Below are 22,551 nucleotides of genomic sequence, written 5' to 3'. Positions count from 1 at the left end.
CGGTGGAGCTCGAACCCGAGAGACTCTGCTGCTTGCTGGGAGGGGTCGGGGAGGGTCGGAGCACAGGAGCATTGACGTGAAGAGAGAGTAGGCCGGGGAGATTACTGTGCACGCCGCACAGCGACTTGGACCTTGGAGGGCCTTGGCTCTGTTAGGAGGAGGTCCCGAGTTCCTGCCGAGGACAGCCTGACGGGGGAGACGCACGGCCGCTCGCGCTGCCCGCAACGCGACCACGCCCTGCCCTAGGGTTCTGCGACGGCGGCAGCGTCGTCCACAGCCACACCCTCCCTGAGTCCTGCCCTGAACTGGGGTAACGAGATGGCGGCGGTGGCGGAGGTCTCTGAGGTTGGAGAGGGGCAAGATGTAGGACGGCGGAGGCTGGAGCCTGGAGCGATGGCGGCGTCTCGGGATTGCAGGCAGGGGGACGTGCGAGGTGAGTGTTTTTTTCACCGGTTTATGTTGTGTTGCCTGCATGGATATATAGGAGAACAAATAGGTGGATTATAATTCCTTCCATTGTATCAGTGCTGGGAAAGGAAGCGAGGGACAAAAATCAATCGAGGGGTCTTTAAGAGTAGAGATTAGTTAATTGGATTTTTCTTTAAAGTCTGTTATTTGTTTCCTTAAAATTTATTATATGTTTCCTAAATCAAATTGTATTGATGGGATGGATTGATTGATTTGGATAGTCTATTATTTGTTTCCTTCACATCCATTATATGTTTCCTAAAGCAAATTGCATTGATGAGATGGATCGTTTGATTATAATTCCTTCCATTGTATCAGTGCTAGGAAAGGAAGCGAGGGACAAAAATCAATCGAGGGGCCTTTAAGAGTAGAGATTAGTTAATTGGATTTTTCTTTAAAGTCTGTTATTTGTTTCCTTAAAATTTATTATATGTTTCCTAAATCAAATTGCATTGATGGGATGGATCGATTGATTTGGATAGTCTATTATTTGTTTCCTTCACATCCATTATATGTTTCCTAAAGCAAATTGCATTGATGAGATGGATCGTTTGATTTGGGTAATTTAGTAAAGTTAGATCTGTGTCTTTTTGTATGGTAGGAAAGTGTTTGTTTAGAAGGAAATAGTGAAAAAATAAACCGATGGGGTGGTGGGAGGGGGGACGAAAAAAACCAGACGAAAGTGGTGGGAGGATGACGAAAATAAAACGGAGGTGGGAGGATGACGAAAAAAAACCAGCGAAAAAAAACTGCGCAGACTATTCACCAAGTCGTCCATTAGAAATAGAGATTAACGAGCTTCGATCCGTAGTGCGGTCGATCGTGAACCTTTCCCTTTCACTTGCATTGCTAACACACATGGACACGCCACAACCAGGGTGGGCTTTTATTTACGTACGTACAGCGAAGTAATAGGAGCATCAAGAACAAGTGAGGAGCAGGGCTAGTATCTAAGCGTGGAGCTGGTGACGGAGGACAACGGCACCACCTTCCATCGTCTCACCCATGGCGCCAACCTCGACGGCTGCCGGGGCCTTGACCCCTCCGGCGCTTACAGGGGCCGGCGCCGGCGCCGGGACACCGACCCCGTGTACAAGGGGCCGGCCGGCCCTCAGAGCGTCGAACGAGATGTACCTCGCCTTGGCGGACTCGCCCGCCGTGACCAAGCACAGCACCACGGCCAGCGCCAGCAGGCGGCCGGCGGAGAGGCGAACGGTGGCCGTCGCCATGTCACTCTGAGTCTGATCTCTCTTCCGGTGCGTACGGCCGGCCGGGTTGGGATCGTGTGCGCTGTTTACTGTGAGGAGATGCGTGCCCTTCTGATTCGGGCATCCCCTCCCTCTCCCTCTATTTGTAGGGGCGAAGAAACCATTGAAGATGTGATGCTGCAGCTTTGGCCGCCGGCCATTGAAGGATGGCACATGGCTGTGATTGGCGATCATAGTGCGTGGGATTAATTGGCCGGCTGCGGGATGGTTGTTGGTTGCTCGTCGTCGTAGGCTCGGCACGCCGGGCTCCTAGCTAGCTAGGTTCGGCGGCCGGCGGTCACTCCGCCCGCTCTCTAGCCTCGGTTCTTTAGGCGGTCGTTACGTCCACATCCGAATTAATTAGCTGAATATATCCATGCATACGCTTGCTATGGAAACATAAAATCGGGATAGATAGCATCGTCTCCCACTGTCCGTTCAGTGCAGCTTTTTTTTCAAGAAAACTTTGGATCTATTCATTCTCAATCACAACAATACAAAAAACACCATAGTAATAAAAATTACAACCAGATCTGTGGATCCTCTAGCAATGACTACAAATACGGCTAGAAAATAGTTTGAAGCTCGCGAGCTAAACGAGTAGCTCGTGACTCGGCTCGAATCGACTCAAACTCGAACAATAATGAGTCGAGTCGAGCTTTAGTTTAAGATGGTTTATAGACCAAGTTAAATGAGCCGATCTCACGAGTACTCGTGTAATTCGTTAGACTCGATAAAAAAATCGGTGTTTTTTTAGGGTAGTAAAAAACAGCAACTAACCATCTTGCGTCCCAGCACAAGGCCCAGCCTCTCATGAGACTCTCAGGTAAATGTCCATATATAAGTTCCCAATTATTTTTTTGTCATATTTATAAGGTTTTGTCTTGTATCTTTAATGATCTTAACAAGCTAGATGAGTCAGCTCGTGAGTTATATGAGTCGAGCTAATCTTGAATTTGAGCTCGTTATAGTAACGAGTCGAGTCGAGCTAGCTCGTTAATAAAACGAGTTTTAGTGAGTCGAGTCGACTCGACTCGACTCGAATTCCACCCCTAACTACAAGAACTGGAGCAAGCCGAAGGCTCGTCACCATCATCGCCCCTTCTTCACCGAAGCCGGGCAAACCTTGTTATAGTAGACAGTCGGGAAGTCGTCACGCTAAGGTCCCATAAGACCAGTGCACCAGAGTAGCAACCATCGCCGATGAAAAAAGTCATAGATTGGAAGGACCAAACTTGCAAGCACCCAAACGAAGAACGAAGACCGGATCCAAATAGATCCACTGAAGAACAACACTGACCGAATCCCACGAGATCTGACGAAGACAAACCTCAACACACCCTCCAACGAAGCTAGACGCACCATCGGGACAGGGATAGAATGTGGGAGACATTATTCCTACTAACAGACATCACCACTACCACAGAGCCCCAACCAAAACGTTGAAACTAACAAAAACGAGAACGAGAACGGGGTTTGGGGGGGGGGGGGGGGGAGGGGTCCTCTCCACCGTCATGGCCCATAGGCCATCGGAGATGAGATGGACCGGCGACAACGCCGACGGGAGGAGGAAAGGCTTTTCTTGTGAGGGAGAAAAGAGAAGTTTTTTCATTCAGTGCAGCTTCACTTGGCATCACTTCGTTATTGGTAGTGCATCATTCCTACAGTCCTGCTCCTCTTCAATAACAAGACAGATGCCACGAATTGACGAGTAGGACTCACTCTGTAATTTTTGAGATAGAAAGAATACATATAATAGTTGTGTGCATCAATCGATTTTAGGGGCTGGGAATTGATCCCCTTTTCAGAAAAACTAACAAATGGTACTTAGGATAGTCACGACAAGTACAACCTCCAGATTCAAATCTGGGCGTATTAACTACCAATAGCAGAGAGCGAGCCTGAGCTACCGCCCGCTACACGCCACCCAGACGACCAAAAGACATAGCCACAACTGCAGCTATGATGCCCACTAGAGAGCCAAGCATGCGGACCACCATCCGAGGTCATCGACCCGGCATCCATGTCCCAAGACATCGCCAACCGTCCACCGTCCACATCACAACGCACTAACCCAGATAGGAAGAGTGGAACACACCCCTTGCACTCCTAGCCCAACATCAGCCACCGGATTCGAGTCAACGCCTCCACCATACAAGGCGCTCACGCCTGGGTCCCCAGCCCGTCTCGTTGGATACGAAAGGGAGGGCGCGTGGGTGGGTGGGGGGGGGGGGGGGGCTCGTCGAGCAGGCTCCAACCCAAGCCCTCTAGTCTTATCCTAGGTGAGCTCGAATGCCACCACATCCATGGTCATCAGTATCGATCAACCGAGGATACACCAACACCAAGGGAGGCCGATCACGGACCAACACCACCAATGAGGAGCAGGCAAGCATAAATATGTATGAAAAAAAATGTAGACTTCAAAACATATATTTGAGAAAATTGCTCATCCTATACTTGCAAAATATTAAAACAGTAAAAAAAAGGTTTCCTATTTATACGAAAAATGTGCAATCTGATGAAATAAAGTAGACATCAAAACATATATCTAAAGAAAATGTTAAACATATATTTGAAAAATGTCAAACGTGTATAAGAAAAATGGTTCTTAAGTGCACCAAAATTTTACAATATATTTTAAGTATATCTGATTAAAAAGTTAATTTTGTCTTTCAAAAATGTTAAATGAGACTAAAACAATATTTCTACTGTATAATAAAATGTACAATTGATATGAAAAAAGTAGACGCCAAAACATATATATTTCAAACTGTATTAATCATGTATTTTAAAACTATTAATGTGTATAACATAATGTTTCCCGCTATATACGGAAAATATACAATGTGTAAGAAAAGGTAAAAAGACCAAGGAAAACAAGAAAGAAACAAAGAAAGAAGAAGAGAAAAAACAAAATAAAACTAAAAGAGAAAGAAACAAAGAAACCAATTTAAAACAGTGCAACATAGGAAAAATGAACCCGAAGAAACCCATAAAATGAAGCAAATAAACCGAAGAGTAAAAGAAAGAAAATAAAAATCAAAGAAACCAATGCAAAACAGTGAACCAATGAGAAAAAAATATAAAAATGAATAAAAAAGTTAAGAAATCCATAGGAAAAAAGAGAGGAAAAGCCCGAAAAAAGGAAGCAAAACAATGAAAGTGAAATAAATGGTGCTACAGTACTGGGCCAAGACAGTACTGCAGCGTCCAGAAAGTTCCTCAGGCGCGAGAATCATATATCTCGCTGTAAGAGATTCTCAAAAAAAAATCGCTGTAAGAAAAAAACTAGATATTGATCTCGTGGTCCGCGTGGATTTTTTTGTTCTATTTTTAAGGAGCGGGTTGGGGGAGTGTTGTTTGTTTTTATTTTTCTTTTCATTTTTTCACCTTCGTTTCGTTTCTTCTTGATTCCTTTTCAGTTTTCTATTGTGTGTCTGGTTTCACTTTTGTCGGTTCTTTTTTTTGTTCATCTTGTATTTCAAAAGTGTCATAGTGTATTTTTCAAAAATGTTTGTAATATACTTAATGTATTTAATCAAAATTTTTTTTGTTAAAAATATAGATCTTGTATTTCAAATTATTTATTGTAACCCTGCAAAAACATTGTTCATTGTATTTTAAAAATAATTTTATCTTGTTTTTAAATAATTGTTCATCCTGTATTAAAATATGGTCATATTGTATTTCAAAAATATCCACCTTATATTATAAATATGCATCACATATTAGAGATTATTCAGTGCATACTAAAAAACATATCATCATGTATTAAAAGTTACTCCTGGTATACCGGAAAAATATTGTTTTTATATAGAAAAATATACACCATGTATTCAAAAACCATTCTCCATCTACATGTATCACAAAAATATTCATCGTGTAATATAAATAATTATCATGTATTAACATGTTGTTTGTCGTGTATTTATATAATGTTCATGCATTTTCAAAGACAACATTGGAGTAAAACCGCAAACAGAAGGTTCAATGATCATCTCTAGAGAAGAAGGGAGTGAGAGAAAGGGCAATAGACTAATGTAACAGAACATACGGGTGAGGGCCTTTTATAGCATGAGGATGGCTGAAGAAAAGGGTGGAGATAAAGAACATGAAAGAAAGGGGGGGGAGGATGTGACGGGAGAGGCAAATCGGGGGAAATGTGGCCAGAGAGAACGGGTGAGGAAAAAGTGACGGGAGAGAAATGGTGGAAAAGAGAGAAAATAAAATAAAAGAAAGAAAAGAAGAAGAACAAAAAAAATACATAATGAAACAAAAATATTTGCCAACTGCTATTTATTTGGCACTCGACAAACATTATACTATAGGGGAAAATGAAAATATAAAACGTCTGTCGAGTGCGGCCTAAGAGCATCTCTAACAGCCTTTTTATTTGCACTCAATTGCTATTTTAGCAATCTTGGCCAAAATAATATCCTCGAACAACCTTTGTATAAGTGGTCCCCATCAAATTTTTACAAAGCTGCTATCTAGCATCCTATTTTGCCTATTTGCAAATGCAAAGACCACTTGCTAACTTTTTAGCAAGCCTATGTAAAAGTGCCCCCTTTCGTATTTTTGTCTCAATGACAATGGGCCAGTGTGTGATGTTATGTGTCTGCGTGCTGCATGCGTGCGTGTGTGCCGCATGTGTGCGTGTATATGTGTACATGAATTGTGCTAGTATATGTATAGATGTACATATGCTAGTGTGTGATGTGTCTATGACGAACTGTACCCACATGTCATTATGTGCTTTGTGCAAATATAGCAATCCAATATACAAAGGCTATCAAAGCAAAGAACATGTTGGCTTTTTAAAACCTTTTCTCTCTTTTTTCTATCACTGGTTTTTAGCAATCCAATATACAAAGGTTGTTAGAGATGCTCGAAAGATGAACAGAGTCATGGGAACGATTCCGACAATAGAAAGGGGTAGGGTAAAGGAGCATGATCTACCGAGATGCATATGGGCGACACCGTGTTTTAGCGAGTTCGGGCCTCTCATGGTGGAGATAACAACCCTACGTCTCATGCTCCAAAGATTCTTTCTTTTATCTGAATATGTATCTGGAGATTACAATGTGGGTGTGTGAGAGAGAAGAATGGATCTCCATGCCTGAGCTAAGTCCCGAGACTAATGGCGTGAGAGCCACGGGAGAAGAATGAGTGCTTGCCCCTAAGTCTAGTGGTGGGGGTGGCTTATATAGAGTACGCCACCCCTCACCTCTTATGCTACAAGGTGGAGCATCAATGCCATAATATCAGCCCACTACGAAACCGCCGCGTTGACTATTGGTCTTCATACGTCCGAGTGAGTCGATGGTCTCCCGAGTGGATGGTATGTTGATTGTCCAAGTGATGTTGGCATAGACGTCATCCGAGCAATGTTGAGTTGTTGATATACATATCATCTGAGTATCTTCATGTATGACATGGAATTGATCTGGTACCATCTGTCGCATGAGCCCCATGCTTTATGATACTTTGACCCTTCGTGGGCCTACCTGCTATGTGTATCCCAACAAAAAACGCTAACAAGGCCACTGTTTTGCAGACTGTCATCAGGTGATACTCGGCAAACGACGCAGTGTCGTCACTCCTCCGTCAAGTGCGGCGTGCCGGGACACATGTTCTCGCCTTTGCAAGAGTCAGGCTCATTGGTTAGCGTGGTACCAGATTTTAGGTTTTTAGACGATACGGTAGACTGGTTCCATTCATCTAGCTAGTGCATGCAGTCATGGAAGCTACCAAGAAACTCTACAAGATATAATAAGCAACTGAATACGACCATCTCAAATTCGGGTGCAGCGTTTAGATATAGTAGGTCTCTAATTCTGACCACGTTCTTAATTGTCACACCAAACCTGCAGCTAAATTGTCATATTCTTCCCTACACGACCAATGATGGGAATTAGCAGCGTGTTTAGGTACGCACCTTCACATGGTTTTGTCCATGGCCTCAAACCTCTGGCCGCTAGGGTTTGAATCCTAGCGCTTAATTTGGGGTTTCTGCGGTTTGGGCTGCTGGATTAAGTTGATCTGACTTGGTCTTATATGAAGCGATTCCAGACGCGGCCGTAGGTGGTATTGATGGCCTTGACCTTGAGATGGCGATCGACGCCGGCGACCGGTATACATAGTATATATAGAGACATGCAGCCGGGCTGGAGGTACACAAATATATCTTCACATCACAGCAGAAAAATATGGCGCCAAGAAGGAGCAGCGCAGTGGCCGTCACGCTGGTAGCTTGGCTACTTATGCTCCAGGTACTAGTCCTGTCGCCGGTGCCTGCTGCGGCGGCGCCGGCGAGGATCTCTCCGGGGGCCTTCAAGCAGGTGTACACCTTCTTGTTCAAAAAGGCGGCCAAGTCGGGCACGACTGCGCTGGTCAAGAAGCGACGCGGCAGCCGCAACGGCGACCAGCTGGGTAGCGCGGCCGCCGACAACGCCGGCTACGTCGTCCTCTACAACGTCTCCATCGGGGCGACGGCGACGGCGACGCAGCAGAACAACGTCTCCGGCGTTGTGGACGTCCTCAATGACTTCGTCTGGACCACGCAGTGCCCGGCAGCGCCGCTCAGCGTCCCATGCGGCAGCCAGACGTGCCGGAGCGTGACCAACACCACCGATGCCTGCGGTGGCGGCAACACCAGCGTCAATGCCAGCTGCGGGTACGTCTACATGTACGGGCAGGGGATCAACACCACCGGCTTCCTCGCCAACGAGACGGTCGGCGTGGGGAGCATCGCCGGCCGCGCGTTGTTGGGGTGCAGCGCCGCTAACAGCACGGTGCCCCTCGACGGCGAGTCCGCCGGCATCGGGTTCAACAGGGGGCCACTCTCCCTCGTGTCGCAGCTCAGCATCTCCCGGTTCTCCTACTTCCTGGCAACCGACGAACCTGGGAGTTCCGACTCCGAGAGTGTCGTGCTCCTCGGCGACGCCGCCGTGCCGCAGACCAAAAGCAGCCGCTCCATGCCGCTGCTCCGGAGCGCCGTGTTCCCTAACTTCTACTACGTCAAGCTCACCTCCATACAGGTCGACGGCGTGGCCCTGAGCGGCATTCCCGCGGGGGCGTTCGACCTCGCAGCCGACGGCAGCTCCGGCGGGGTGGTGATCAGCACGCTCTCCCCCGTCACGCTCCTCCAGGCGGCAGCCTACGATGCGGTGAGGCAGGCCTTGGTGAGCAAGGTCAAGTCAGAGCCCGTGAACGGCTCCGCGCTCGCCGGCGGCGCCTTTGACCTATGCTACAACGCGCAGTCCGTGGCGGCGCTGACGTTCCCGAAGATTAAGCTGTTGTTCGACGGCGGGGATTCGCCGGCAATCGAGCTCACGACGGTGCACTACTTCTACAAGGACAACGTTACCGGGCTGCAGTGCCTCACCATGCTGCCGACGCCGGCGGGTGTACCATTCGGCTCTGTCCTGGGAAGCATGGTGCAGGCGGGCACCAACATGATCTACGACGTTGGTGGCGAGACGCTGACGCTAGAGGGGGGCACAGCGGCGCCGGCGCCCTCCCAGTTATCGCTCATGGTGATAGCCTCTCTGCTCATTGCTTGGGTACTCCTCTTCTAAACGGTCATCTCATACTCATTGAGTATTTACCGTTCCATATGGTTGCATTGTTTTAGCAATGTGGTGTATTTTTCTATTTTTTTATAGATTGTACAATCAATGCTGTTTTATGGCTAATAAATGTCATGTAATTGTCTCTACTCTTATAAAAAAATAGAGTTGATGATGATGATGTGTCTGTCATCCTGTAATACAGGCCGTTCGATCTATATCTGACGGTTAGGAAGAAAACTACTCATATAAATGCACCTTGATGTTTGAATTGAAAAAAGAAAATTAGGCTTCAGGCTCTAGGTTTTTTCTTCCACTTTTTTCATCATTCTTTTTTCTCGGTTGCCAATTTTTTTTCAGTTTTTGTTGTTTATTATTTTTTGGTAATTTTTTGGGGTTTATCCGGCTTCTGAGTTTTTTCATGAAAAAAAAGTTCATTAAAACATAGTAACATCGGATCTAGTTTCGAAGATCTTAATGCGAGAGATCCAATGATGAACAGTTTGGGATTTGGATGCATGGTTCAAGAGATAAACCATTTTGAATAAATGAATCTGCGATAGAAAGGAAAACCCAGTATGCGACAAATGACGCACATATAGTGCGTCACTTCTCAGCAACTGAGAAGGTGGGAGTGTCATTTGTAAGGTGTAACCCTTACCTAGTGATTTTGTGTGTATAGACCAGAAAATAAAAAAGAAAATGCAGCCTACATAAAAAGAAGACGCACACGCATATTTGTTGTTGCGCAAGTTCCTGTTTGCTATTAATAACAACTGTGCAAGTTTCGTACATTTCGATTGTGTTGATATTTAAGGCGTGTCATACATGTGTTCTTTATATGTTGATGATTATGTTGGAATATTAATGGTGTGGTAAGGTGTTATTACAAGTACATCGTTGTGATCAACATTCGACAACTTGGTGCTTGTAGATTTTCTAAAATAATTCAGATTTCTTACATGCACACAAATTGTTTGTTGAAATGCCTATGAAGAACAGGCTTATTGTTTTGCTCATTTCTGCTTCCCCTTTACGCTTACAATGTAAAATATGTAGAAAAGGACATCTAAAAAAAATTTAGACGACCTGATCTGTTGGGCGACCAATTGCTTGGTAAGCGGCAAGCATCACTTGCATGACAGTTGGCATACAAGCTTTGATGCGGAGTGGGGTAGTTGCAAAAACATCACGAACACACTAGATACAACCAGAGTTGGCTTTTATTTATGTATAGTAGTATTGATCATTATGCTGAAGGAGGCTAACTGCTCATGCGAGAAGGAGAAAAGGAGGGTGAGCGCGTCAATCGACCAGAGGTGATTTATCGTATGCTAATTTTTTCTTGCTAACACATCGCATGTCAAACAAGAAAGTTGAGCATGTTGCATGTACCATGAATTAATCTTCTATTATTTGTTGTGCATTTTATATTTTTGCGTCATTGAAAGTTCACCATTACCCCTAGTAGGTTTTGATGACATATGACAACTTGATCAATGGGGATAATACCCTTGCCCTAAGTGATTTTTATATCAGGTCCCAAAACATGCAAGTTAGGAAGATGACTATTAACCCCAGTTTTCAAGGATCGAGTGTTGGCAAGTTGAAGAACTATCTCATGGCATATTGCGATACAACATCAGTTTGAGTCAGGTTATGAAATAGTTCCTAATATTGCTGGTGGCGGGTGCGGCGAAATAGAGACATGTGCTTGGCTAAAATCATTTCCAAAGGTGATGGTGCCTACCGTGGAAGGAAACCCCATCCAAGTGTGCTGAGATCCATGTTGTCAAGAGCCCACACGAGCAAAGTATTCGGATGTATTGGCTACATCATATTCCATAGGGACACGGTGCCACCTGGTCGACCGGCCACGATTTCGGCCAGTCACACACGGAGCGTCACGCGCAGCGGGGCCCTTGCACCGCTTTTCTCCTCCGTTTCCTTAGGCCATCTGCACTAGGGCCCCAGGACGCCCCTCAAGCAACTTCTTTTTTAGCACCGGCGGATACAAAACGTTCTAGTCAGGCCCCCAGGACATCGTTTTTCGCCGGATTTTACGAAAATTAGCGCCGTCACGCGCACCCCGCACCCAGCCCGCCGGGGGGCAGCTGGGGACGCCGGCATTGCTTTTTCCTCTCCGCTGCCCCACTTGCCAGCCCCTCTCTCTCCCCTCTCCTCTCCTTTCTCTCTATTTCTCTATTCTTTCTCCTCTCTCCTCTCCTTTTTCCTTCCGCCACCTACCACCCACCATCACGGCCTCCTCCTCGCCGCCGCACGCCAGGGGGCGCGCCTCCGCAGCCTCCCCTCGCCCTCCCCTCGCCGGCCACCGCGGCCCCGCTCCCACCGGTGGCCGCCTTCCCTGCTGCGGCCTCCTCTCGCCCTCCCCTCGCCGCCCCCACCGCCCACTCCTCCTCCGCGGCGCAGCACTAGGGGCCGGTGCTCTCGCTGGCATTCCTCTCCAAGCTGCTCGACGCCGTGGACGCCCTCGCCAGGCCCCCCGCCGACCGCCTCGCCGCCGACCTACTCGACCGCTCCGTCAAGGCACTCGACGTGCTCAACGCGGTCTTCCTCGCGCTTGCCTCACTCCGGAACTCCCACCGCGCCGCGCTCACCGCCGCGTCCTGCTTCCTCGCCGCCGACGCGCCGCTGCTGCACCGCCTAGGAGGCCTGGGACGCGCCGGGGAGGAAGCGGAAGGGCCCGGAGCTGGACGTTGCGAGGAGCATCGAGCTGCTGGCGAGCTCGTTCCTGAAGATCGAGCGGGACCATGGCCAAGACGCAGCTGTAGATCGCCAGGCTCTTCGCCAAGCGGCTCAAGGAGTGCGTCGGCGGTAATGGTGGCAGCCCGTGGAGCTGCCCTCCTCCCTCGACGTGTTGCAGGAGCTCGGGGCGAGGCCGGGGCCGGGCGTGGCCTGGGGCGGGCGCGAACGGGGCAGCGGGACGGAGCCGCGTTCGGTGCGGCATCGGCGCGGCAGAGCGGGACGGAGCCGCGCTCGATGGCGGACGCGCGGAGCAGAGCAGACGCGGAACTCGCCGCGCCCGCGCCCGTGGCCGGGGTGGAGCTCGCGCCCGCCTCTGCGTGGTCGGGGCGGCGTCGAACGCGACGGCGGGGCAGCGGACTTGGGCACGCCATGCCGCCTCCACCTCCATGGCCGAGCAGAGAAGAGACAGATGAGGGGGTGGGGGAGACAACGAGTGGAACTTTTTTGACACCCAGGCAAAAATTCTCGCCGGCAGCCCCCCAGGAGGCGAAAAAAATGCCTCCTGGGGGGAGGGGGGGGCAAACGGCTGGAGATGCCCTTATCTTCTCAGGCACAGCGCAATGCTTTGGTCCACTCATTCCCGTTTCTATTCTTTCGCTAGTACCTTCCCTTCCATCTCTGCTGTCCCGATCCACCTGCCAGCAACTCACCGGTGACGGCCGTCGCATCAGCCCCGCCTTGCGTCAACAGCACACCAGAGAAGCACAACTCCTGTTGTGCGTCGCCGACTCATGACCACACGCCGCCGCCGCGAGCTGTCTCGGCACCACCACCGTGAGTCGATGCGAGCTGTCCAGCTGCGCACTACGCCGGAATTGCTCCAGCTGTACCGAGGGGATGCGCCGCGGCAGCCGCTGCTGCAAGCCGCACACCACGCCGGAGTTGCTGGAACCAGCATCGGCAGGAGCTGCAATCGGCGGCAATTTTTGCTACAACCGGGGTATTGTTTTGCTGGAATCATGGACTTTTTTTTGCTAGGATCTGTCATTGGGGGTTGTTTTTGCTGGAACCAACTTCAATTTTTATTGCCACCGTCTATGATTTTTGCTACTACAGTCTTGGTTTTTACTACCGCCCATCTTTGATTTTTGATGAAACCAGTTCTAAATTTTTGCTACTACCATCCTTTGTTTTTGCTATCACCGTCTTAGATTTTCTCTACCATCCCATCTTTTTTATTTTGTATTGGATCCATCTGCCGGCAGCCGCTTTTCTCCCTCACGCGAGATGTGTCGGTGGAGCTACAAAATTGGCAAAGCTGGAACCGGCTATGGCGATGACGATGACCATGACAGGAGCAACGAACTAGCGAGGGATGTTGCCACCTGCAGGCTGTTTTGCTGGAACCAAAAACGCTTTTTGCTGCATAGGGGCGGATAGACGCGGGGCAGGAGCGATACAACCATCGGGCGAGCTGCGCCGGCGAGCGACGCCATGAAGGCATGGAGCTAGAGGCAGAGGCAGAAAGCCGCGGGGGAACGATGAGCAAGCAGGGTGATTTGCGCGACCGGCGTCGCTTGCGAGAAGAAGAGAGGCGTGTGCGAGGCAATCCTATGGTCCAAGGCGCACGTATTAGGCGGCTGTGCGATGACCGGCCCAATTTGGGCCGGTCGACCGGCGCCTAGTACTGCCCTATCCCATATAACCACCCCTCAAAAAAAATCCCATATGACACTATCAAATCACCACGTGGGTCTCATCACCTTTTTGTGAGACAGAGTGCATGGCTCTACCATTCTCTCTCCTCTATCTCTCATACAAAAGGCTAGCATTTTATTTCTCAGAGATATTTTTTATGCTTCATATCTTTCAAATTAAATTTTCATTTCAATTTTTTAAATATAATTGAATCATGATGACAAGACCTTTCAAACAAGACCAATATTGACATATTTAGAACTCATTTAAGTATCATTGTTTCGACTGAGATAATCAAAATAAATTTCACAAGTAATTCAATTGTTTCCATTATTTCAAAACAATTGTTCCAGTTATTTCAGAATAGTTATTTCAATTATTTCACTATTTCAAAAAACCTTCTCATTCTTTGTAAAACATATTTCAGTTATTTCAAAGTAGTAATTTCTACTCCCTCTGTCCCATAATATAAGAACATTTTTTACACTAGTGTAGTATTAAAAACGTTATTATATTATGGGACAGAGGGCGTACTAATTTAAAAATTGATTTAGCTGTTGGAAAATACTGGATTTCAATTTTTTTTGCGGGGGAAAAGGGTTTTGTATTAATTAACCCGGATCAGTATGATCCAGTGCACACAGTTTTACAACCCTCTCAAGACCCGACCGTAACCAGACGGCCGTCTTAACCTCAACCCTCCCGATCTTAGCTAGTTCATGGCTAACAAGATTACACTCCCTCTTTATCGCCTTAACCTTAATCTGTCTGTCCCCTCTCATCATGGCAGAGATCTCCTGGACAAGGGCAGTGTATTGTGATCTATCAACCAAGGGGTTGGAAATCATCGTAGCAGCTTCAACACTATCCGTTTCGACGATGAATGGGAGTGAGCTCCATTCTAGCGCCAATGCAATTCCTTCTTTGCAAGCCTCAAGTTCTGCAGCTAATGCATTATCACATGTGAAAAGATGTCGGCACGAGGTAAAGATAATACCACCGAAGCTGTCACGGAGTACCATGCCGATGCCCCCATTTCCAGTATGCGCCATATAGGATCCATCGACATTTAAAGTAAGCCACCCAGGCTCAGGTGTCCGCCAGCCCACACACGAGTGCTTGTGCACAGAAGCTACTTTGTAAAAATATTTCATCCAAAGGGCGCCATGTCGGCTTCACACCCAAAGTACACAAGATATACTGGATTTCAATTATTTCAGAACTGTTACTCCAATTATTTCATCACTTCGTAAAAATATTTTATTTTTCCACAACAAATAATCATATTATTTCAAAACCCTTGATTTAAAATTTCCATAAAGATTTCACATTCATGAAAGAGAGTTCAATTATTTCAAAAGAGCGAATTTCAATAATTTTGAAAGATAAGTATTAAATTATTTCAAAGAATATTTCCTTTTTCACATAAGTGCTTTCAGTTAGTCAGAAAAGTTGGATTCAAATTTTTGTTTAGGGCGAGCTAGAACGCAGTCTTCTGGACACATAGGACTTACTCCTTTCATAGGCAGAATTGATATGTATCGCGTAGCACAACCTCTAGGATAGTGCTAGCCCACTGCAACCATTACTTGTGGGCCGGCCCATTATTCAGTAGAGAAGCAAAGGGAGCGTTTCCATTACGGTTTTATTGTGCTTCCGGCGAAATCAAATCGGTGCCTACACGAGAAGCAAATATGTGCTTCTTGCGATAGCAAATCTGCGCCTGCACAAGAAGCAAATTTATACTTCCCGTGGAAGGGCACAAAAAAAATCGTGAATTCCTGTTTCATCCAAAACCTTGGAAATACCAGATGAAAACCAAAAAGCTGAAAAAAAACCAAAAAAACCAATCTAAAACATGAAAACACGTACAGAAAAATAAAATAGATAAATTCCAAAGGCGCCCAGCAGCAAAAGGCGCATTTCCTTTTGCTCTTTTTGCCATACTAGGCCACGCCTTGCTGAATACGCAAGCGGAGGACGGCAAATTTAACAATTTTGACCTGTGGACGAAATCAATTCACGGAATGAACTGCCTGTGAAACTATTTCACACGCCTGACTCTTTTGTGTAGCGTCCGCCACGACGGCGCCACACCCTACTGTGCAGCGCCCAGCTCGGAGGCGTTGCACACCAGTCCACCGTGGCAGCCCCTGGGCCTGCACCCAGCAGTGCAGCGCCTCCGAGCTAGGCGCCACACGTGTAATGTGCAGCGCCTCCGAGGTAGGCGCCACACACTTAAAGTGCAACGCCCAGCGCGGGGGCGCTGCACTGTGACTTATCCAGCCACTTGGCTGCCCCCTCCCCCACTCCCCCCACACCACACACTCCAACCCGAGCTTTGCCCCCTCTCCCACTCTCCCCCCCTCTCAAATCCTCTCCCAAATCTTGCATATTCGAAGAATTTGTCCGTGGATTTCGAAGTCAAACCCTCCCTCAAGGTAATCTTCTCCGATCCCCTTGTTTTGATCCAAATAAAGTTCTCCCATTGCTCATTTGTTGCTAGTTTGGGGAAACCCTAGTTTTGTTTGGATCTAGAGATTTGCATGGAGATGTGAGATGTTTGTTTGCCAATTTCTATGATTAGGCTTTGTTAGTATGCTAGGGTTATTCTTATGGGTGTTCTTATGTTGGTGCTAGGGTTAGGTTTAGGGCTAGGGTTATGGTTATGGTTAGGGTTAGGGTTATGATTAGGGTTAGGGTTGTTGTTTGATATATATATTAGGGTTTCTATTCCGTGTTAATCCTTGGATTAGTACTCATGGAAGCAATGTTACCTTGTGTTTCTTGGAATGCTTATAGGGATGGGAAGAACATGTGTGTTTGTTCATCATGGGGACAAAGACGCCTTTTTGAAAGGTAATATAGAACCGGACCCGGATGAGCTTGACATGGTGTTTGATAGTAGTCCTAGCTATGCGGAGCTCTTGCAACAAGTTAGGAAAGATTTGAATTGGATGGACCCTAGTGATATCATTGAGTTGGAGGGAAGGCATAATGTTGGTTTTGGAATGCACGTCCGTTGGAAGACAATGCATGTCAACTCGGAGCAACGTTGGGTTGCATACAAGGAGACGGTAGCCGATTCACTAGACAAGGCTCTTGAGTTATTTGCAACGAAGAAGGTTGATTCAAGTTTGCATTTGGACTTGAACCGGAACCCCTCCCCTTTGGTTGCTAGTAGCCCCCCACCCTTGAAGCGAGATGAAATTGTTGAACCTCTTTTGACCCAAGAAGTGAGGCCAACATTGAGCCCGTTTACAAACAACCAAGATGAAGCTTTGCAAGAGGACAATGATGAGTATGCGGACGATGACAATGAAGTTGATCTCCATGACAACAATGTGGGTGATCTCGACAAATATCATTTGCAAGAGACAATGGACCATTCCATCCCTTTTTCCCGTGCATATGCATCAGACTCGGATGTCGATGGTCCCGATGAACAAGTTGATGCGGATGGGTTCACGGTGAAGGAGGCCGAAGCTTTCGAGAAGGTATTTCGTCGGGATCATCGGACTACATTGTTCAAGGATGTTAGTCTTGCGGATGAAGCCGTGGTAGATGGTGGCCAATGTGCACCTCTTGGGGTTAGGCCAAGCTCTCACCGTGATTTGGGAGACGACAAGAACCGGATTGCTAAAGGTTCTAAGTTTGACACCTTGTTGGAATTGAAAATGTGGCTCGACAACTACTCGGTTACGCATTATCGTCCACACAAGGTGGTGCACTCGGACGTCAATGTGCGCTACACGGTTGCATGTGCATGTGAAGATGAAATATGTCGATGGATTGTGCGTGCAAGACCATGGAAAGGAGGTCCAAGTTGGCATGTAGTGAGTTGTGTGCCAACTCACATGTGCCAAGGCAAGAGGGTGGATGGCAAGATCGTGTCTCAAGACCACAAACAACTCACGTCCGAGTTCATCGCTTACAGGCTCTCCAACTCAATATCCACACTTCCAATAATGAGCGTCCAACATGTCATTGACCTTGTGAAAGCCATCTTTCATTACAAGGTGAAGTACGGCAAGGCATGGAAGGCGAAGCAAGCCGCATTTAAGATGTTGTATGGTACATGGGAGGAAGCATACAACCGAATCCCTAGGTTGTTGTTAGCCATGGCCGCGACAAACCCGGGCATGGTTCATGTGGTCGAGCCTCATGGGCACCAAACAACGGTTCATGAAGGAAGGAAAGTCAGAGTATTTGGCCGTGCTTTTTGGGCGTTCGAGCAATGATATACTTGCTGTGATGCTTGGCCCAATCCTTGATCTTCCGCTGCTTTTTCCTATCCAACCTGCAAGTTAGAAACAGAATATTAGCATCATCGAAACCGCCGAGAAGCCACTAAGTGCTCAAGGTTGATTATATCTTACGCGTGTAGCAATATATATGTCCGTGTCCTCCCACTCTGGCGGGTGTGGCTGGAACAAACCAAACTGGCGGAACACCCGATGTGGCAGGTGAAGCTCAACCGCCCAGTTGCATATGAGTGGACACCGCATATGCCAGAGATCCCTATCCCTAATGCACATCAGATTTAGCCTGAACTCTATAGGGTTCCCAAAGCTATCTCCTTTTCCATACGGTTCCCATTCAACCTACAAAATGGGATAGAATGCAAAATTGATATCGAGTTACGATAGAAGCAGCACGACTAGAGTCGGTCAGAACTCAGAAGTGTATAACACCAGAAGAAGGTCAAATAATTCTCGATGATATCCACTCGGGGACCTGTGGCCATCATGCGTCCTCTCGGACCATTGTGGCTAAAGCATACCGAGCGTGATTTTACTGGCCAAAAGCAAATGAAATGGCAAAGGAGATAGTCGACAAATGTGAAGGATGTCAGTTCTATTCCAATATGTCACACAAACCCGCCTCAGCCTTGAAGACCATTCCACTCGTCTGGCCCTTCGTTGTTTAGGGATTGGATATGGTTGGACCGCTGAGAACTGGCAGGAGCGGCTTCACCCATGTGCTGGTGGCAGTTGACAAGTTCACGAAATGGATTGAAGATAAGCCTATCAAAAATCTTGATGCCTGCACTGCTATCAGCTTCATCAGAGAGTTGATATTCAGATATGGAGTTCCGCATAGCATCATCACTGATAATGGGTCAAACTTCGATTCCGACAAATTCAGAGCTTTTTGCGCCTCTCAAGGCACACGAGTCGACTACGCTTCAGTCGCTCACCCCCAGTCGAATGGACAAGCGGAAAGAGCAAATGGTCTAATTCTCAAAGGACTGAAACCCCGACTGATGCGCGATCTCAAGCATGCAGCAGGTGCATGGGTCAACGAGCTTCCATCAGTTCTCTGGGGATTGAGGACCACTCCTAATCGGTTAACTGGACAAACTCCATTCTTTTTGGTCTATGGAGCTGAGGCAGTTCTACCGAGTGACCTGCTTCACAATGCACCACGAGTCGAGCTCTACTCTGAAGATGAAGCAGAACAAGCCCGGCAGGACGCATTCGACCTTCTAGAAGAAGAAAGAGAGATGGCCATGATTCGATCGACTATCTATCAGCAAGAATTGCGTCGATTCCATGCCAGAAATGTGAAGAGCCGAGCCTTCCAAGAAGGAGACTTGGTCCTCCGAGTGGATCAACAGAAACCACACAAGCTCGCTCCTACTTGGGAAGGCCCCTTCATCATCACCAAAGTTCTCCACAATGGAGCGTACCATCTTTACAATATCGATCGCCAGATTGATGAGCCATGAGCTTGGAATGCGGAGCTCCTCCATCCCTTTTATACTTAAGTACTCACGCGGATGAGATGTAATAAGAGATACCTCTGTAGTTTATTTATCAAAGACAAGAGTCTTATAATTTTCCCTGTGATTGTTGTTGCTTTTGTTTACATGAGAAATCCCCCAGTGGGTAGCTTAGCCGCGAACACGTTTCGCCTAAGTTTGTAAAAAAAATTCTTACCGAGTGATGAGCCAGCCTCCCACTCGGGAGCTTAGCTGCGAATCCGTTTCGCCTAAGTATTTCAAAATCGCACCGAGTGGTGAGCCAGCCTCCCACTCGGAGGCTTAGCTGCGAATCCGTTTCGCCTAAGTATTTGAAAATCCTACCAAGTGGAGAGCAATCCTCCCACTCGGGGGCTTAGCTGCAGTCCAGTACTCGCCTAAGTGTTTAAAAATCCTACCGAGTGGTGAGCCAGCCTCCCACTCGGGGGTTAGCTGCAGTCCAGTACTCGCCTAAGTGTTTAAAAATCCTACCGAGTGGTGAGCCAGCCTCCCACTCGGGGGCTTAGCTGCAGTTCAGTACTCGCCTAAGTATTTAAAAATCCTACCGAGTGGAGAGAAATCCTCCCACTTGGGGGCTTAGCTGCAGCCCAGGTACTCGCCTAAGTGTTTGAAATCCTACCGAGTGAAGAGCAATCCTCCCACTCGGAGGCTTAGCTGCAGTCTAGTACTCGCCTAAGTATTTAAAAATCCTACCGAGTGGAGAGCAATCCTCCCATTCGGGGGCTTAGCTGCAGTCCAGTACTCGCCTAAGTATCTAAAAATCCTACCGAGTGGAGAGCAACCCTCCCACTCGGGGGCTTAGCTGCAGTACAAGTACTCGCCTAAGTGTTTGAAATCCTACCGAGTGGAGAGAAATCCTCCCACTCGGAGGCTTAGCTGTAGTCCAGTACTCGCCTAAGTATTTAAAAATCCTACCGAGTGGAGAGCAATCCTCCCACTCGGGGGCTTAGCTGCAGTCCAGTACTCGCCTAAGTATCTAAAAATCCTACCGAGTGGAGAGCAATCCTCCCACTCGGGGGCTTAGCTGCAGTCCAAGTACTCGCCTAATTATGAAATCCATCCCGATCCGCAAGGACGACGAGGTGCAGGTCGACTGTTACCTTCTCCTTCAGAGCTACGCCACAAGTACAACGTGCGCTCCATCCTGATCCGCAAAGACGACAAGGTGCCGGTCAACTGCAATCTGTGCTCCACCCCTACCTGCAAGAACGATGATGTGCAGGTCGATTGGATCTTCCACCTCAGAGCTGCATCTCAAGCACAAAGTATATCCCGAGTGAAGAACAAAGTTTGCTCGAAGGCAAATGCAAGCATATTCGACGATAAACCAAGTTCAGATAAATCCTAAAGGTCCCAGACCGCAGATCAAAGTACTCGAGCATTCAGCCCGAAAGAGTTTAACGGTTACAAAATCCACTCGGCATTCCGAGGCAAATCTGAAGCAAAGCACAGAAGTTTTTTTCTACTCCTCAGGTGGAGGACTGGAGGGCGCGACAAACTGGTCCAAGTCAATCCCGTCAGCAATCCGAGTGGCAGTAGGAATGAAGGTCACCATGAAAGACCGGAAGTTGTGCTTCTTGGTATTGGCAACTTTGATGGCCGCCAGCTTTTCCTCTCGCGCCTCCTTACAGTGAACACGGACCAGGGACAGAGCGACATCAGCGCCGCACCTGGCAGAAGACTTCTTCCATTCCTGCACTCGACCTGGAACTTCATTCAGTCGAGTCATTAGAGACTCGAGGTCATTTTTAAGTGTCGCTCCTGGCCAGAGTGCTGTGTCGATCCGCGACACCGCAACCTTCAGTCGATCAAGGTAATCGACCACGCCAGCAACGCGAGACTCCAGTCGGAGCACATTCATGGCAGCTTCATCCTTCACCGGAGAGTTAATGGGGTCCAAGCTTGTTTTCACTCGACTGGTCTCCTCCTCGAAGTTCTGGCAGAATTCTATAAACGCGATTCAAACATAAATCAGTAACTCCCCGTTGAGTTGATGATAACAAGTCAGTCGGGTAGAAGAGATTACCCTCAAGCATGACGAATAACTTCTTGGCGAGCCCTCCTAGATAAGCCTCCAGCTCGTTCCTCTTCCCCACCAGTTCACTAGCCTTGTCGTTCAGAGCTATCTTATCATTCTTCAGACGGCTGGCCTCCTTGTTGGCCGTGTCGAGAGCAGCTTTCAGATTGGCGTTCTCCTCTTCAAGTTTACCAACTGAAGCCAGTTTTTCTTCCGCAAGCTTCTTTTTGTCCAAAGCCATTTTCTGCGCCTCGGCAAGGTCAAGGTCCTTCTTCTTTAGAGCCTCCTCCATTTTATCTACAAAATGATAGTGAGATCAGAATCAAGAATGGGCAGAAAGAAAAGACAGTCGTCAAGTTCTCACCAGCCATACCTTTTGCTTCGTCTCTCGCCTTCTGCAAGTTCTCCTGAGCAAGCTTCAAGTCAAGGTTGAGCTGGATCTGTTTGTTTTCCAATTCAGTATAGCGAGCCACGAGCTCGCAGGATTTCTGCGAAGAGTCAGTTGACAGACATCAAAGATAGGTTGCTTCCGAGTGACTAAGAGAAAAATCATAACATTTCTAAGACTACAGCCGAATCAAAATATTCAATAGTAGTCTCGGGGCCTACACCCAGTGGGTGCACTCAGCGTGCCCCCACTGTTTCTACCGACTCGGTCCGATCAGTCGACCGAAAGAGACAAAGAGGTTATGATCCTAAACCATAGCTAACTGCCAGCAGTCAGCCACGGTCTCATCATGATCTACCAGAAAAACCCAGGTCCTTCAGACCTTAGTCGACTGCCAGCAGTCGTCCATGGTCTCGGGGACTACACCCAGTGGGTGCACTCGGCGTGCCCCCACCGGTTCCAGAATTCCATTCAACATGGTCCGACCAGACCGAGTGAAGAAGTTAAAGTGAAGAAACTCAAAATACAAAGACTACAGTCGACTGCCAGCAGTCCACCATAGTCTCGGGGACTACACCCAGTGGGTGCACTCAGCGTGCCCCCACCAGTCCAAAAATTCAATCGACACACCCAGTGGGTGTACAGATGCAAAGATCTTCGGAAAGAGAGTCTTCAGATAGCATATCCTA

At 47.7% G+C, this 22,551-nt stretch overlaps 2 protein-coding genes across 2 annotated transcripts; one reads left to right on the top strand and one right to left on the bottom strand.

The window, feature by feature from the left end:
• Window positions 1-7,927: 7,927 nt before the first annotated feature.
• LOC125523925 (aspartic proteinase nepenthesin-1) lies at window positions 7,928-9,541 on the top strand. Its single transcript, XM_048688999.2, has one exon. It carries the CDS (start codon window positions 7,928-7,930, stop codon window positions 9,296-9,298), a length of 1,371 nt encoding a protein of 456 aa, XP_048544956.2. The 3' UTR covers window positions 9,299-9,541.
• Window positions 9,542-20,919: 11,378 nt separating this feature from the next.
• Window positions 20,920-21,766, bottom strand: LOC147957409 (uncharacterized). Its single transcript, XM_087531683.1, has 2 exons — window positions 21,484-21,766; window positions 20,920-21,404 (listed from the first exon to the last, which is right to left on the bottom strand). Exons 1-2 carry the CDS (start codon window positions 21,764-21,766, stop codon window positions 20,920-20,922), a joined length of 768 nt encoding a protein of 255 aa, XP_087387809.1.
• Between the last annotated feature and the right edge of the window lie 785 nt (window positions 21,767-22,551).

Source organism: Triticum urartu, chromosome 7A, assembly GCF_056163025.1.
Source record: "Triticum urartu cultivar PI428250 chromosome 7A, HENAU_Tu73, whole genome shotgun sequence".
In the NCBI taxonomy this organism is placed as follows: Eukaryota; Viridiplantae; Streptophyta; class Magnoliopsida; order Poales; family Poaceae; genus Triticum; species Triticum urartu.
This window is presented reverse-complemented; position numbering and strand designations above follow the sequence as displayed.